An 18,548-nucleotide genomic window follows, 5' to 3' on the forward strand; every position below is an offset into this window, starting at 1 on the left:
GACACTTTGGCGACATGCTTCCTTTCAGTGAAGAGGTATAATCCGTCAGTCACATTGTGACGTCATTCAATTGTCACAGGCAACGTGTTGTTGCATCTTAAGACTCCAGGAAGATGAGACAGTCTTGCTTTGGAAATCTGACGATTTAGCTGATCTCTATCTTGTGACTTTGATTCAGATCCGTATCCTGCACGGATTGCTTATATGAGTGTCACAAGGAGGAAAAAATAGAATGTGCAACTGCATTGATCTATTTTTGTGTTTTTTTTTACAAACGATATATATATATATATACACAAGGCTAAAATATCATGGGCGGGATTCTCCGTCCTGCCAGCCCCATTTTCTGGCGTGGAGCCTCCCCCCCCCCCCCCCCCCCCCCAACCCCTGCTGGCAGCGGGATTCTCCAGTCCCGCAGCCGGCCAATAGGGTATCCCAGTGTGGCCACCTCATGCCATTGGGAAACCCGCGGGCGCGGGTGCATTGCCGGCGATGGAGAATCCCGCAGCATGTCTTTGGAAGGAGCTGTATAAGAGTTTGCAGTTACTTCAAAGTCTTACTTGGTGGTCAACAGCTCCAAAGAACAATTGACTAGAGGTTATACTGAACAAAAATATGTCTCAAAAGTTCCTCTGCAGGTGGTCTCCGTTTCTCTTCTACAAATATTTGCTTCAGGAACCCCCGGCATGCGTTTGAGACACTATCTGGAAGCTGGGGCTTGGTTGGCTGGGTGGCTATTTTGAAGATGGCAGCCATAGCTTCGAACTCTGCCCAAGGAGGTTTCTCAGTCAACATTTCCACGATGGTGCACCCGACACTCCTTCACAAGTAAAAAGAAAACCATTTTTAAAAATGCTCACACGTACAAAAAGCTTAAAATAACAGCACTGTTTAACTTGGTTTGTTTAGAATCAGCAGATGAGAAAAGTACAATAGCTCAAAGCCAATATTTCATTTTCTTCGCAGCATGACTCTACATTGACATTTTGGGCGGGGTTTACCAACCACCCCCACTGCGTATTTTCCGGCGGCGGAGGCGGCCCGCCAGCGGGATTTTCTGGTCCCGGCATTGTCGGTAAATTCCGCCCATAGTCTTTACTGTCAAAGGAAGAGAATATAATTGAACATAAACATGTTATTTCACCTTCTGGTACCCAATGGGTCAGAGAACAAGACGGTGTCATGATAGCATGTTTTATTCTCTTGACGATGCTGACTTTACTTGGGCACAATTTCATGAACACCCTCAAAAATCTCACCGATACTGCATGTGTAATCCCAGTGAGTGTAAACTGCACAAAGGAGTATCGGTGTTTTGCAGAGTTGATAGTCAACTCTTATATGCACAAATGTTTCGATAAAAATCTTTTAAAAACTCACAACCCCTAATTATTCTTCCCTTCAGGTTGCTCCCAGTATAGTGCTCACCAGACATCTGCTTTCCTGCCGTATCCTTCACCGCTGATAACCTCAGGGCTCATCCAGTAGGGTGTTCCAGTGACTGATTTAATCCCTGTCCCCGACATACAAATAGTCTGCAAACGTTTGCTGGCTCCAAAATCACCCAGTTTGACATTCCCCGCAGAGTCTCGCAAAATATTGGCACCTGTGATGTGAAAATTATCATACGAGGCGAGTCACTTCAAAGTACTTTAAAACTCCTGCAGCAATATCTGGTGTTAACTGTCCAATTAAAGCCATATTCAAATAAAGCTGCCAACCTGTATTTTTTTCAAACCTATTCTATGGATTTAGGTGTTACTTATTCTTGATTGTCCTAGAGAAGGTGGTGGTGAGCTTTCATTTGAAATACCCATTGGTGAAGAATGCTGTTAGATCGGGAATTCCATCATTTTGACCCAACAAAGGTGAAGATATTCCTCTGCACTTGCTGTCCTTTGTCTGTTGGGAGGTGGTGGCTACTGTCTTGGAAGGTGCTCTCAAAGAAGCCACGGCAAGTTGCTGAAGAGAATCTTGTATAGTACACACTGCAGTCACAATGGGACCGTATCTGACTGCTGTGTGGAAGGAGTGCCAATTAAGAGGACTGTGTTATCCTAGATCATAGAATCATAGAATTTACAGTGCAGAAGAAGGCCATTCGTCTATCGAGTCTGCACCAGCCCTTGGAAAGAGCACCCCACTTAAGCCCACACTTGCGACCTATCCCCGTAACCCCACCTAATGTTTTTGGACACTAAGGGCAATTTAACTATAGCCAATCCACCTAACCGGCATATCTTTAGACTGTGGGAGGAAACCGGAGCACCCAGAGGAAACCCACGCAGACACAGGGAGAACATGCAGACTCCACACAGACAGTGACCCCCAGCCAGGAATCAAACCTGGGACCCTGGAGCTGTGGAGCAACTGTGCTAACCACTGTGCTACCGTGCTGTCCACGGTATTATCATTATCAAGGCCATTGGAGCCTAATGTCAGCACAGTTCATGCATCAATTTTCACTCTTGTCTGTTAAACTTTCTTTCCAAGGTTTTACCCAGCAGCATGGGTAACTTGGGATCTTTTTAAGGACGCATTTCATTTCAAACATTATGTTTTCTGCTTAATTTTTCCAATAAACTCACATATGAACTTTTTTTAACATTTGGCCTCTATGTAATGAAGTTTATCTCCACCTAGTGCTTTTATTGATGAACTTCAAATAGCTACCTGGTGCTCACCATTGCTGGGTTAAAACCTCATCTGTGCTCCTGAAAGGAGCAGCCAGTGTTCTTCAAGAATTATTAGGGTTAATGCGTCACTATCTAGTCTGTGGTTAAAAGAACTACCTGGTAACACTTGCAAACTGCCTAGTACATGTACTAAACCTAGTGAAACATAAGTTGGATCATGATTGTGCAATGATAACCAATCACTAGGCAACTTATAACTTACAACGTGAGAATCATTGCCTTCAACTGAAATGACACTCCATCAATGACACTAACTACTCTCTGATCTTTATCATTCACCCTGCAACTTGGTTGTATTTGGGAAACTCCCTCAATCCTTTTGCATTGAGGAATATTTCAATATTGATGAATGAGCTGATGAATGCTTCTCTGAAGTTTAGTGCCAAGTACATGAATGTACTTATGGGACTAAAGGCAGAGATACAGTAACCCTCATGACAAAAAGGTTCCTCCAAGAATAAAAATAGGTCCTTTAAACTGCTGAGCAACCTAAAATTTTAAAAACCAAGGCGCTGGGTCATTGTTCCTGAATCAGAATTTTTCCCCTGCCTTTTCCTGGCCCCTCCCAATAGCGAGTCTTTCTGTAGAATGGAAAAGTAGAATGGTTTCCTGACAGCGCAATCCAATTTTGTGGAATCGAGAAGTTATCAGTAAGGGCGATAACACGTTAAAAACAGGGTGGAACACAACTGCATCGGCAGACAGGAAGATGATTAGGGGAAAGTGTATGGCACAGACATATTTCAGCATGTGCTTTATCATTTTAAATGAGTGCATCCTGATGAAAGTTACATACAAGCGAATTATTTTTGAGTGCGGGACACAGTGGCCGGGCATATAGCACAAACGAAAGCCTTGCTATCAATCAGCTTGAAAATTATGAACGTTTTGTTTAAAAAATGACTCACTTGTAGGCAAATTTCCAAAACAACTCACGGGTTTTAATAAAGTACATTGTATTCTGAAAATGTTTTTCTCTGCTTTAGGCACTATATAGATGCATATTGTTGCTGCTATAGTAAGAAGCATTCAAAAATACTGGCTACTTTAATTCTCCCAGGGTACATCAGGTTTTAAAAACTTGGTTGGCATTTGTCATCCGTTAAAAGAGTCCAGCAAACTGTTTGCTTTCACGACACAAACTGCAGCAGTTCAAAGGGAAAACTCACCACCATCTTCTTAAGGGTAACTCGGGATGACCATCATATGCTGGCCTCGCCAGTGACACCCCCAGAATGAATATAACAAAAACAAACAACTTCACTGACGGAAATCATGTCCAGGTTTAACTTAACAGTGCCTTGGCACAGTTCACTTAAGGGAGGATCTAATCATTATAATTTTAAACACAAACATGCTGTGCAATTTGGTCATCTTATTTAAAGCTCCTTTTGAATTTAGCAGAGTTGCTTAAATTCGTTGAATTCCAGGCAATTGTTCCACAGATATGCATTAAGATAGGCTTTACATATCAGAGAGTTTTACTTGCAATAAAGTTCAACTGGAATGTCTGAAGAATGTTAATTAAAACACACAATGCCTGCAGCTAATAAAATTTTAAAAAGCAACATGAGGAATAGAGTTACAATTAATTTAACACAGAGCTTGAAACGATTTATTACAAGAGTTAACAAAGCTTAACAAATAATCCTGAGACTTACTGAGACATGGCTGCAGAAAAATCAGGACCAGGAATTAAACAGTTCAAGCTATAACACATGTAGGAAAGAGAGAAAAGTAAACTGGGAGGCAGAATACCAATTGGGTAGCACAATGGCAGTAGAAAAAAATGAGGCAGTTAATCAGTACTACAAAAGTAGAATCCATATGCATAGAGATAATAAAGGATCTATCTGACTAATATTTGTCGGGTGCAATTTAATGATCTCCTCCCGCCCAACTTGGTGTTAGGACGAGGCCATTGAATCTCATGAGAAACCTCTCACATAATTTGCATTGCTTAAAACACCTTGCCAGTCTGCTGACGGGGGAGGGACTTGAAATAGGCACTGGAAAGGAGGTCGAGGGTGGAGGCAGCCAAAGGGCGGGCCAGGAATGGCGCGACGCACGGGCCAGGGGCCAGCCCGGGAAAGGCTATGGCTGACCGGCGGGGTGGGGGGGGGGGGGGGTGGGATGTGCCCCCCGACCAGGCTGATCACCTGGAACGTCAAGGGACTGAATGGGCCGGTTAAGAGGGCGCGGGTGTTCGCGCACTTGCGGGCCCTGAGGGCGGACGTAATTATGTTGCAAGAGACACATCTGAAAGTGTCTGACCAGACCAGGCTAAGGAAGGGCTGGATTAGCCAGGTCTTCCACTCGGACTTGGACTCGAAGTCCAGAGGGGTGGCAATCATGATCAACAAGCGCGTGCAATTTGAGGCAGAGGGCATATCCGCAGACAGGGGGGGCAGATACCTGATGGTACGGGGCAGACTGGAGGGGAGAAGAGTGGTGCTGGTGAATATATATGCCCCGAACTGGGATGACGTCGACTTCATTAAAAGAGTGCTGGGGAAGATCCCGGACCTGGATTCTCGCAGGCTAATAATAGGAGGGGACTTTAACATGGTCCTTGACCCGACTTTGGATCGGTCATGTCCCAGAACGGGTAGACTCTCAGCAATGGCAAGGGAGCTCAAAGGGTTTATGGAGCAAATGGGGGCAGTGGACCCCTGGAGAGATAGACAGCCAACAGGAAGGGGCTACTCGTTTTACTCGCACGTCCATAAAGTATATTCCAGGATAGATTTCTTTGTACTAAGCAGGGACTGTATGGGGGAGGTAAAGAACACAGAATACTCAGCAATTACCATTTCAGACCATGCCCCGCATTGGGTGGACCTGCAGTTCGGGGGAGCGAGCTATCAACGCCCGCAATGGAGGCTAGATGTGGGACTGCTGTCGGAGGAGGGGATCTGCGAGAGGCTTCGGAGATGTATGCAAAATTACCTGCAGGCGAATGACACGGGGGAGGTCTCAGCGGCGACCCTGTGGGAGGCGCTAAAGGCAGTAGTGCGGGGGAGCTGATTTCAATTGGGGCCCACAGAGCCACGGCAGACCGGGCAGAGATGGATAGATTGGTCAGGGAAATGGGTCGGATAGATGAAGAGCACGCGGAGTCCCCGGGGGAGGTTTTACTCAGGGAGAGGCAGAGACTACAGGCGGAACTGGGGGCTCTACCCACGAGCAGGGCCGTGGAACAGCTTAGGAAGGCGAGGGGGGTGGTGTACGAGCATGGGGAAAAGGCTAGCAGACGGTTAGCGCAGCAACTCAGGAGGAGGGAGGCGGCCAGGGAAATAGGTAGAGTGAGAGATGGGGGGGGCGCAAAGTGGAGGACCTGGCAGAATTGAATAAGGTATTCCGGGACTTCTATCGTAAGCTGTATACTTCGGAGCCACCGGAAGAACCGGAGGGGATGAAAAGGTTTCTGGACGGGTTAACATTCCCAACAGTAGGTGGGGGGCGAGTGGAAGAGCTGGGGGCCCCGATTAGAGTAGAGGAGGTATTGGGGGGCCTAAAGGCCATGCAGTCGGGGAAGTCCCCAGGGCCGGATGGATACCCAGTAGAGTTTTATAGGAAGTTCTCTGAGCTGGTGGGCCCGGTCTTGGCGAGGGTTTTTAATGAGGCAAGGGGCAGAGGGACCCTGCCGCCAACAATGTCACAAGCCACCATATCACTGATATTGAAGCGGGGTAAAGACCCGGAGGCGTGCGGGTCCTACAGGCCAATCTCCCTGATTAATGTAGACGCCAAGCTCCTGGCAAAGGTACTGGCGGGTAGAATGGAGGACTGTGTACCGGAGGTGATTGGGGAGGATCAAACGGGGTTTGTGAAAGGTAGGCAGCTGGCGGCCAACCTGAGAAGATTACTTAATGTGATAATGATGCCCCCGGTGGGTAGGGAGGTGGAGGTAGTGGTGGCAATGGACGCCGAGAAGGCCTTTGACCGGGTGGAGTGGGACTATCTATGGGAGGTGCTCGGACGGTTTGGGTTCGGGAGGGATTGGTGGATTGGATCAAACTATTATATCAGGCCCCGAGGGCCAGCGTCAGGACCAACAGAGAAGTGTCGGAGTATTTTAGCTTGTACCGTGGGACCAGACAGGGCTGCCCGCTCTCCCGCTGCTGTTTGCGCTGGCCATAGAGCCGCTGGCGATTGCGCTGAGAGCCGCAGAGGGTTGGAAGGGGATGGTGAGGGGCGGGGTTGAACATAGGGTTTCTCTTTATGCAGGCGACCTGCTCCTGTATGTGTCGGACCCAGTGGCCGGGATGGGAACTATACTGGGAATGCTGAGGAAGTTCGGCCAGTTCTCAGGATACAAATTAAATACGGTCGAGAGTGAAATGTTTGTGGTCCAGGCAAGGGGCCAGGAGAACAGATTGAGAGGGCTACCGTTTAGGCTGGTTGAGGAAAATTTCCGGTATTTGGGAATTCAGGTGGCACGAGACTGGGGCAGGCTGCATAAGTTAAATTTGGCCAGGGTGGTGGAGCAAATGAAGGGAGAGTTTCGGAGATGGGATGCACTCCCGCTGTCGCTGGCAGGGAGGGTGCAGACTGTAAAGATGACAATCCTCCCTCGATTTTTGTTTATTTTTCAGTGCCTCCCAATCTTTATCCCACAGTCCTTCTTCAAAAGAGTTAACGAGCTTTGTCTGGTTGGGAAAATCCCCGCGGGTGAAGAAGGCGATGTTGGAGAGGAACCGCAGCGAGGGAGGGCTGGCTTTGCCGAGTCTGATCAATTATTACTGGGCGGCCAACATCGCTATGATAAGGAAGTGGATGGTGGGTACGGGGTCTATTTGGGAGCGGGTGGAGGCGGCTTCGTGCAGGGGCTCCAGCTTGGCAGCCCTGGTCACGGCTCCTCTACCGCTGCCGCCGGCCAAGTACACCACCAGCCCGATAGTGGTGGCGACCCTGCGGATATGGGGCCTGTGGAGGAGGCATGTGGGGGAGATGGGGGCGTCTGTCTGGGCGCCAATCTGCGACAACCATCGGTTTGCCCCCAGGAGTATGGATGGGGGGTTCCGAGTATGGCGGCGGGCGGGGGCGGGAAGGGTGGGTGATATGTTCCTGAAAGGGAGCTTTGCGAGTTTGAGGAGCTTGGAGGAGAAATTTGGGTTGGTAAGGGGAAATGATTTTAGATACCTACAGTTCCGGGACTTTGTTCGTAGACAGGTCCCATCTTTCCCACGCCTCCCGCCAATGGGGATCCTCACCAGAATAGTCTCTAGGAGGGAAGAAGGGGAGGGTAGCGTCTCGGGTATATATAAGGTGCTCATGATGGAGGAAGGGTCCCAGACAGAGGAACTGAAACTTAAATGGGAGGAGGAGCTAGGCGGGGAAATGGAGGAGGGGCTGTGGGCAGAGGCCCTGAGTAGGGTAAATCCGACCGCGACATGTGCTAGGCTCGGGCTGATTCAATTTAAGGTCGTTCACCGGGCCCACATGACGATGGCTCGGATGAGCAAATTCTTCGGGATAGAGGAGAAATGCGCTAGGTGCGCGGGAGGACCAGCGAACCATGTGCACATGTTTTGGGCATGCCCTAAGCTGAGGGGGTACTGGGAGGGATTTGCGGGGGTCATGTCCCGGGTGCTAAAAACAAGGGTGGTGATGAGTCCAGGGGTGGCAATTTTTGGGGTTTCGGAGGACCCGGGGGTCCAGGGGGAGAAAGAGGCCGATGTTTTGGCCTTTGCTTCCCTGATAGCCCGGTGACGAATACTATTGGCGTGGAGGGACTCAAAGCCCCCGAAGACTGAGTGGTGGCTTGCGGACATGTCGAGTTTCCTGAGTATGGAGAAAATTAAGTTCGCCTTGAGGGGATCTGTGCAGGGGTTCGCCCAGAGGTGGCAACCATTTATTGACTTCTTTGCGGGAGAGTGAGTATCAGCAGGGGGGTGGGGGTAGAGTAAAGTAGGAGGGAAAATATGGCGGGTAGTACCGGTGGGAGAGGAGCGGGCTGGTGCAATATGTTACGATTGAAGTATTGAAAGTACATGGATGTTTGCACATTTTTGCCTTTTTTGCTTTCTTTCTGATAATGTCTGTAACTGTTTATAAAGCCAAAAACTACCTCAATAAAATTGTTTATTAAAAAAAAAACACCTCGCCAGATTTAACAGAGTCTTACGAGACATCGCAATCTGGATCTTGCCCTCACCGGGCATGATCCAGATCAGCATATTAATACGCATTCGTGGAATTCTCTTGGCGCTCAGGACATAACGGTTGTGCCTGGGCACCAGGGCGCCATTTGGCACTGGTTTCCACAAATTTGACCAGTTGTAATGACACCCGAGAGGATTTGAGACCCCGCGGGCGGCTGGGGAAAGAGTAGGGTGGCAACTTGGTACTCCCTCTAGAACCTGGGCACTGCCACTCTGGCAATGCCAGCTTGGCACTGCCAGGGTGCCAAGATCACACTGCCAGTGTGGCAGTGCCAAGGTATCAGGTTGACACTGCCAGAGATCAGGCCCGGGGGGGTTTTACCAGGTGGAGGAGTAGTAAGAGGGATGAGGGTCGTTCCCAGGGGTCTCCCTGAGGTTGGAGGGGGGAATATCAGGGAAGCCAAACAAGACGGTACCCTAATCTGTGAAGAGCCTTTCCTTCTTGGCTCGCCAGCAGGAAATTACTCAAAGTGTGACTTCGGTGGAGAGAAACTCCTCAAGGCCAAAAAATTGAGAAAGTGCCGTTAAATAGCGAGATGTTTCTCGGCGCTGCATTGAGTGGCAGGGCAGATTCAATAGGCTGAATGGCTAACTTCTGCTCCCAAGTCTTATGGTCTAGTGTGATGGAGGAAGAAACACAATACATGTTATGGAATTGAGTAAGCATCATAGAATAATAAACACTGGCGGTTTCTGCTACTCTAATATTAATTGGACAGAAGAGAGAGGTAAATGGGAGAAAGGATTCCTTTCTAACTTAAGATGTAAAAACGTAACAAGGAAAGGTTTGCTATTGGATCTAATAATGGAGAATGAAGCAGAGTAGATAAGAGAAATAAAAGTAGGGAAACATTGAAGCAATGGTGACCATAATATATGAAGATAGAGAAGGACTTAAGTATGGCAAAGACTAAATTAATAGATTGGAGAAAAGCTGATTTTGAGGGGCTGAGAATAGAACTTGGGAAATTAAATGATCAACAAGATTGTCAAACAATGATGTAGATCAAAATGGGAAACGTTTCAAATGGTGTTCAACGGGGTGCAGGAAAAAATATATTCCACTAAAAAGATTCTCACACTGTGAGAATCCATGAATGAATCAACAGTAAGGGAGCAACTGAGGGTTGGGAAATAGACATACATTAAATACACAGACAGCAGACGAGTGTATCATAAGTGTAATGAACTCCATTACTTACCTTAGTTAGACCACACTACAGGAGCAGGTCAGACACTAGGAGCGCGATTCTCCGCAAATGCGGCGAGTCGTAAAGGCTGCCGTGAAACTGGCCGTGTTTCACGGTAGCCTCCGCGCCCCCTCCCGGGACCCGATTCTCCCCCCCGGGCGGGGCTAGCAGCGCGTCCCCGTGAAGCACGACATCGCGGGCTTAGCGACCGTCGCTAAGCCCGCGCGCCAAGCGTCACGGCAGCTGACGCGCACGATGACGTCAGTCACGCATGCGCGGGTTGGACGGCTCCAACCCGCGCATGTGCGGATGACATCATCACGCATATGCGTCAAACCCGCACATGCGCGGGCCGTCATGCCCCTCAGCCGCCCCGCGGACTGATCCTGCGGGGCAGCGGAGGAACAAATAGTGCGCGGGTATCGGACCCGCTGCCCGCGATCGGTACCCACCGATCGCAGGCCCATGCCATCTTTGGCACAGTCGTGGTGCGGCCGTGCCAATCGGTGCCATGGTTGTCCGGGACGGCACTTTGCGGCCGTTTTCACGAATGATGAGAGCAGGTGTGTTTGCGTTCGTGAAAACGGCCGTAAAGGCCTGGGAACTCGGCCCATCGGCCTGGGGAGAATCGCTGTTCGCCGTAAAAAACGGCGAGCAGCAATTCGTGTCGTGTGGCGGCCGTGGGGGGGGGGGGGGGGGAGAACAGCGGGAGGTCGGGAAAAATGTCGGGAAGGCCCTCCCGCTATTCTCCGACCCATCGTGGGCAGCAGAGAATCGCGCCCTAGGAATCCTGCAGTGAATAACTCAGCTCCTGACTTCCCAAAGCCTGTCCATCATCTACAAGGTGCAAGTTGCACTTGAATGAGTGCAACTCCAACTACACTCAAAAAGCTCAACACAGGTCAGCACGGTGGCACAGTGGTTATCACTGCTGCCTCACGGCGCCAAGGTCCCAGGTTCGATCACGGCCCTGGGTCACTGTCCGTGTGGAGTTTTCACATTCTCCCCATGTTTGCATGGGTTTCGCTCCCACAACCCAAAGATGTGCAGGGTAGGTGGATTGGCCATGCTAAATTGCCCCTTAATTGGAAAAATGAATTGGGTACACTAAATTTATTTTTAAAAAAGCTCAACACCATCTAGGACAAAGCAGTCCACTTGATTGGCACCCAATCCACCACCTTAAACATCCACTCTCTTCACCACAGATGCACAGTAGCAGCAGTGTATACCATCTATTAGATGCACTGTGTAAACTAACAAAGGTTCGTTAGACAGCACCTTCCAAACCCACAACCACGACCATCTAGAAGGACAGCAGACACATGGGAATACCACTACCTGGAAGTTCCCCTCCAAATCACTCACCACCCTGACTTGGAACCATTCCTTCATTGTCGCTGACTGGGTCAGAATCCTGAACTCCCTTCCTCACAGCACTGTGGGTGCAACTACACCACAAGGACTGCAGGCCTTCAAGAAGGCAGCTCACCACCACTGTCTGAAGAGCTGCTAGAGGTGGGAAATCATTGAATAATTGGATACTATGACAGTTCCGGTTGCCATAATATTAAAAGGATATAGAGGCACTGATAGGGTGCAGAGAATATTTAAATTGATGATTCCAGAAATGTGTGGGTATACATATCAGGAAAGGATTGGCAGTCTGGGTCATTTTTCTCTTGAGAAAGAAGGTGGCTGCGGAAGAACATTGGGCTGGATTCTCCAATTTTGAGGCTATGACCGGAGGAAGTGTCGAGTTTTACGACAAAAAACATCGGTGAGGCCCCAGCACTGATCCTCTGACCAGTGAGGGGCCAGCAGCCGTGCCACGTAAAATGCACGGCCGTGCCGATATAAACGCCTGGAGAATTGCTGTGTCCGTAGCCACGCATGCGAAAACCTGCAGCAGCTGCGCCGTACAACATGGCGCCGGCCGCATGCAGACCTGACCTGCCAGGTAGTGCCCCCCTGGACACGCGCTCGCACCCCCGGGCCACCCTCCACCAGTCCACCCAGCCCTTGCCGAAGCTCCCCTGGCTAGCAATACGGCCCGCTCCCCCCCCCTCCCCCCCCCCCGCCCGGACTGTGGAGTCGCTGGACACAGTCCGCAGGCGCCATACCGGGTTCACAAAAACTGAGAGCACGTATCCCACGCCGGGAACGCGGAGCATTGATGGAAGACCTTCAGGTAATGTCCTGAGGCCGTCTCAATGGCGTGTGGCGTACTCCTCGATTACGCCATTTTGGAGTGGCGGAGCATCCGAAAACAGTCACCGTCCCCAATTCGGGCGTTAACCGAGATTCTCCGCCCGATCGGCGATTACGATATCGCCGTCGGGCAACTGAAAATGCCGCCCAATGTGTCTTCTTGTGTGGAAGAGCATAACTGGAGGCCATCGATAATATAGTCACAAAGAAATCCAATCGGCAAATCAGAACAAACCTCTTTATCTGAAGAGTAATAAGACTGTAGAGCTCACTATCACAGATGGTGGGTGAAATCTACAGAATAGATACTAATAAGAGGAAGACAGACAAGCATTTGAGGGAGAAAGGAATAGATAGTTCTGATGACAGAGAAGGAAAGATGGAAGAAGGTTTGTATAGAGCATAAAAATAAGTGGACTGGTTGGGCCGAACAGCCTGTTTCCATTACATTTATTTTACATGTCCCTATGGGTAATTCAGGACATAGGTTCAAGTCAAACAATATCTAGAAAAAAGTGAAAACATGTTTCAGTACACATGAATAAAAGGAAATCACATCCATGCAGTGCTTTTATATAGCACCACACAGCCATTGAAATAATTTTGAAGGTTAGTCGCTTTGGAAGGTAGGAAAAGGTAAATTGCACGGTGAGCAATGTGATAATGGTGTGGTTGGATGGGTCATATAAACATTCACCAGGACATCAGGGGGAACTCCTCTGCTTGTGGAATATTGCAAAGCATTTACGTCCACTTGAGAGGGTAGATGGGTCCATGGTTTGTCAGCTTATCAAAAAGTCTGATAAGACAGTACTCCTTGAGTACTACCTATCAACTGAGATTTTGTGCTCAAATCTCAGAAGTGAAAGTTGGACCCACGCTCTTCTGACTCTGAGGCAAGAGTGCCAACACTGAAACATGGCTGGCAAAGGACACTATGTATATTTCCGTCAGAAAATTTGTACCCTAGGAGTCAAGATCTTCCATCCAGATTTCTCACTCAGATTAGATTTAGAAGGTCCAGTCAAAGGATCTTGGTGAGTTGCTTCAGTATATCATGTAGATTGCACACAATGCAGTCAGAGGTAGAGGCAGTGAATGTTTCAAGTGGTGAACAGTGTACCAATCAAGCATGCTGCTTTATCCTGGATGGTGTCCAACTTCTTGAGTGTATCTAGAGTTGCACTCATTCCAGTCCTGAATGAAAAACCTTTGCGGAGTCAGATGAGTCACTGATCGTAGTATACCCAGACTCTGACCCGCTCTTATAGTCACAATATTTATGTGTATGGTCCAGTTAAGTTTCTGGTCAATGAGGGATTCAGTGATGTAATGCCATTAAATGTCATGAGGACATGGTTAGATTCTCTCTCTGTTGTTGGAGATAGTAATTGCTCTGCACTTGTGTGACACAAATGCTACTTGCCGCTTACCAATTCTGAAAGTTGTTCAGGTCTTGTTGCATATGGGACAGACTGTTTCATTATGAGGAGGTACAATTGGTACTGAACACTGTGCAATTATCAGTGAACATTCTCATTCTGACCTTATGATGGAGGAAGGTCATTGGTAAATCAGATGAAGATGGCTGGATGCAACACACTGCTCCAAGTCATGTTGTGATGTCCTGGGAATGAGATTATTGGGTTCCAATGCCACAACCATGATTCCTTAATTTTTTGCATGCTTCAACTCATACAGAATCTGCGCACACATTACTTGTGTTGAATTAATAATAATTATTATTATTGTCACAAGTAGGCTTACATTAACACTGCAATGAAGTTACTGTGAAAGTCCCCTAGTCGCCATACTCCAGTGCCTGTTCGGGTACACAGAGGGTGAATTCGGAATGTCCAGTTCACCTAACAGCACATCTTTCAGGACATGTGGGAGGAAACCGGAGCACCCGGAGGAAACCCATGCAGACATGAGGAGAACATGCAGACTCTGCACAGACAGTGACTCAAGCCGGGAATCGAACCCAGGACCCTGACACTGTGAAGCAACAGTGCTAATCACTGTGCTACCGTGCTCGCAGCTGTGTTGGTTAATCCAATACCATAAACACAACACAAATATAACACTATCAAAACATCTAGCTGTGATTGACAGTTCTTGGGCCAGACCAAAGCCAGTTAAGTGCTCTCACTTATTTTTCTCTGCAGAAAGCACTTAACTGTCTTTGAAGTAATCAAAGTGCTGTCAAGCACAGCTAGATGTTTAGAAAAACAGAACAAAGAAAGTTACAGCACAGCAGCAGGCCCTACAGCCCACCAAGCCTGCACCAACCATGCTACCAGTCCGAACTAAAAACCCTTCCGGGGACCATATCCCTTATTCCCATCCTATTCATGTATATGTCAAGATGCCCCTTAAAAATCACAATTATATCTGCTTCTACCACCTCCTCTGACAGGGAGTTCTAGGCTCCCACCGCCCTCTGTGTAAAAAAGGTGACTCATACATCTCCTTTAAACCTTGCTCCTCGCACCTTAAACCTACGCCCCCTAGTAATTGAGTCTTCCACCCTGGGAAAAAAACTTCTTACTATTCACTCTGATCAGAATGGCAAAAGTTAGGTCCTTTACTTTTACCAAAGCAACAAACCATGAGAATGGCAAATTTATTAGTGTTTGCAGTCTACGAAAATGAAAAGAACCATTACATGAAATGGAAAAGGCAGTGACAGAATACCTTTAATATCTCTGTGTACAATCATATTGCTGTGCAGATAGGAAACTCCTTCTAGGATCTGTCGGGTGTACTTCCGCGTCACATTCTCAGTGAGAGCACCATAAGCCTTCAATTGGTCCTTAACAGAGCCCTGATTGAAACAAAGTTAAGAATTAAAATGGGAAACATTGGGCACAATTCTCCCAAAGGGAGACAAACAGCCGACGCCGGAGTGAAACCCGGAGTGTTTCACTCTGGCGTCGGAGGCCGCTCCTTGCCCCCTATTCTCCCCCCCCCAGGGGGCTAGGAGCATGCGTGGTTGCCGTCTTCCCCTCCGCTGCCCCGCAAGACATGGCGGCTTGATCTTGCAGGGCGGCGGAGGGAAAAGAGTGCGTCTTTTAGAGACGCCGGCCCGATGATCGGTGGGCACCGATCGTGGGCCAGACACCTCCTGAGCACGCCCATGGTGCTCGATCCTCCCTCCGCCCCCCACAGGCCCCACACACAGCGGTCGCGCGCTGTTCACGCCGGCAGCGACCAGGTGTGGTTGGCGCCGGCGTGAACTGGTCGGGTTTGGCAGGCCGCTCGGCCCATCCGGGCCGGAGAATCGCCGGCCGCCGTTAGAAACGGCAAGCGGCCTGTCGCAAGACGCGACACGCCATTTTGGGGGGGGGGGAGAATCGCGGGGCTGCCAGGGCGGCATGGCATGATTCGCCCGGCCCTCCCGCGATTCTCCCACCTGGCGTGGGGGTCGGAGAATCGCGCCCACTGTACTTCCAATGGTTTATGGGTTAATGCAACGGTGGGTTGGCAAGTTAAACTTCAACCAGGGTATTATGGATGAGCTCAACATGACCTGTGCTGATATAGAGTGAAAAAAAACCATTCAGTCAGGTTTTCCACTGCTGACTGATATCCGGTGATCTTTGCAGTGTCTCAATGTGAACTAAACACAATGTGGCTAAGCTGTGATGTTGCCTGCCTTTGAATAGCCTTCAGATGTTGGGCATGATTTACCGGTCGTGTCCCGCGGAATTGGGATGGAACGCAGCCAGTAGATCCCACGAGAGGCCTCTTCTGGGATTCCGATGGTCATTACGCCATGCTAGATCTAATGAGATCGCGTGCGAGAGGTCACGATCTGGATGCCGCCCACAATGGGTGGGATCCAGACTTGTATAGTTAACTGAGCTAACTTAACTATGTCTACACCAGATCTAACCGTCCGCCGGGATCTATCAGCCCCGCCCAGGAGACCCCAGCCGGATGCTGTTTAGCAATGGTCCCCAGGCGGAGTGGCATTTCGGGGGTCTCCCAGGTGATCAGAGGCCCCTGGGTGGTTGGCCTCTGGACAGAGTGGCACTGCTGATGCCACCCGGGCACCTGTGGTACTGCCAGCCTGGCAGTGCCATGTTGCTCAGGTGATATTTTGCCTGCGCCGGGGTTTGAGCCCGCGGCTGTCCTGCCTGTATGAGATGGCGAGTGGGGAGGACTTGGGGACCCCCAACAGGTGCGTTGGGACATTGGGGGGGGGGTATGGGGGGCACTTCAGGATGCACCAATCTCTTCCAGCACTGGGGAGCAAAACTCAGTAGTTCAGGAAATGGAACCGAGTGGGGCCTCGGTGGGGCGTTTCCCGCTGAGGCCAAAAGAAATAACGTCATTCGAGAGCGAGATTGTTAGTGGCGCTTTTTCTCCCCAGTAGATCGCATCCACGATCTTGACACATGAGAAATTACCTCTTGGACAAAGTGTATCTGGTGTATTACCTCTGAATTCTGGAAAGGAGGGCAGGAGCTGGAGTGAAAAATCAGGAAAAATAATCACTTGTGACCCTGACCCCACTCCTAACAGGTACATGCTCAGTCATCCAATTTGTAACACTTGTGACATCAACAAATGTTTTTCCTGGTTTCCTGTCCTTTAAAGGCATTCAATCTTTATTATTGTGCAGGGAGAAAACAGTGTATCAATAAGATTGCAAGAGAAATTTGTGATACTGGGGACAGGCTGACTGAGGGAAAAAGACATGTAGATTGAAAACAGGAACTACTAAATAAGGATCCAGCCATAATCGATATTGGCAGTCTGCCAAACCATTCAAGTCAGCACAGAAACGCATCATCACTAAACGGAACTTTATGATCACCCAATTACAGTATTTATCATGTTAACACAAAAGGACAAAAAGACCACACAATGAATATGGAACTAAATTTGAGACAGGAGAGATCAACTTTTCAACAGGAAAAACGATAAAACAAAGAGGCCATCTGGCTCCATGATTGGCTAATAGCTGATCAGACATTAAGTGTTTCAGAGAACAATGAATCTTGATTAAATCACCCTGGTTAAACGGGAACATCTTGTTTATCTGTATTAATGCGTTTAAGTCTTGATGCGACAATAGAACTCAGGCCAGGTGTGTATAACTTGTCTCAGCACTGGCAGAACCTTGATAAAAGAAGGGACATCGGAACACATCATCAGCAACAATGGGGAATCCCCAGGAGCAACCAGAAGATGAGCCCTGAGCTCAGAGAAGAAGATAACTATACTTGAGTGATCGGAGCCTGGCCAGCTCCCTTCACTAGTACGAGTAATACCAAGAGCTCAGCTGTGAGCCTGAGTCATATTCCATGTGATTTGATTTTAAAGATTGTAACACCCAAATAAATTATAGTTATAGCAGACAGTGTGTGTCTTCTTGTGTCTGTCTAAGCTGATCGAGCAGGATCTCAGTCAACAAATGTAATTTTATATTCGGGGTGGTCAGCTGGATGGGTGTCTACCAAGAGCAGAAACATTTATACCATTTGTACACCATGAGTTTCCAAACTCAGCTACTGAAAAAAACCCCAGAGGCTAGAGTTCCCACTTTCTTAACATGGTTGCACCATACAACCTACAAATCCCTTAGCTGTGTCCAGAAGTCTCAGGCACAAGTAGCCAACAACCAGAATTCAACCCCAGGGTGTATGTAAGGGCACTACTGGAGTTTAATTGTCTGAAACCTGACAACTTAGCAGCACAGTAGCTTCCTGCTACCTGTGCAGTTGTAAACAACCTTATTAAGGCAGTGGCTGGTGAGGCTTTCTGGAAGCTGATTAAGGAGAATCCCAGCTTCAGGTTCTATTAGTGAGTCTTGTAGGTTTGCTCGTAGTACATGGTGTACTGTAGAGCTGTGCAGCTTAGCTGTTAGTTTGCCAAGAGCAACACTGGGAATATTCATTTACAATCTCCAGTTGAGAGTCAACGCAACCCCAGAATCTCTGGGCTTACCTCTCCCAGTGGGAGCGAGGACAAGGGGAGTGAGGATAAGTCATAAGTTAGTTATTAGAAGTCTAGCAAAAGCAGGTCTGAGTTTCCATACAGTACTGTAAATAACAGATACCAGAAACTCCTCAAAAAGTAGCATGTTGGACAACATAACTTATCACAACATTTGGGCATTGCCATTGATCATTAGACAAAATTGCACATCATATATCATCGAACATATTATACTGACCATCAAGTATATTTATATCTCCATTGGTAAATCTAACACACTGAACAATTCACTCATACAAATAAACAGTCGGCTCATTGACATATGTTGATTATAC

The 18,548-nt window shown here is 48.4% G+C and overlaps 1 protein-coding gene across 1 annotated transcript in view; it reads right to left on the reverse strand.

The window, feature by feature from the left end:
- Positions 1–393: 393 nt before the first annotated feature.
- map3k22 (mitogen-activated protein kinase kinase kinase 22) overlaps positions 394–18,548 on the reverse strand; it is a 178,938-nt gene continuing 160,783 nt past the window's right edge. The window contains 3 exon segments of the mRNA XM_038808845.1: positions 394–820; positions 1,429–1,606; positions 14,962–15,091. Of these exon segments, the coding sequence (XP_038664773.1) occupies positions 592–820; positions 1,429–1,606; positions 14,962–15,091 (537 nt within the window). The 3' untranslated portion in view covers positions 394–591.

Source organism: Scyliorhinus canicula, chromosome 10 (genome assembly GCF_902713615.1).
Source record: "Scyliorhinus canicula chromosome 10, sScyCan1.1, whole genome shotgun sequence".
Taxonomy (NCBI): Eukaryota; Metazoa; Chordata; class Chondrichthyes; order Carcharhiniformes; family Scyliorhinidae; genus Scyliorhinus; species Scyliorhinus canicula.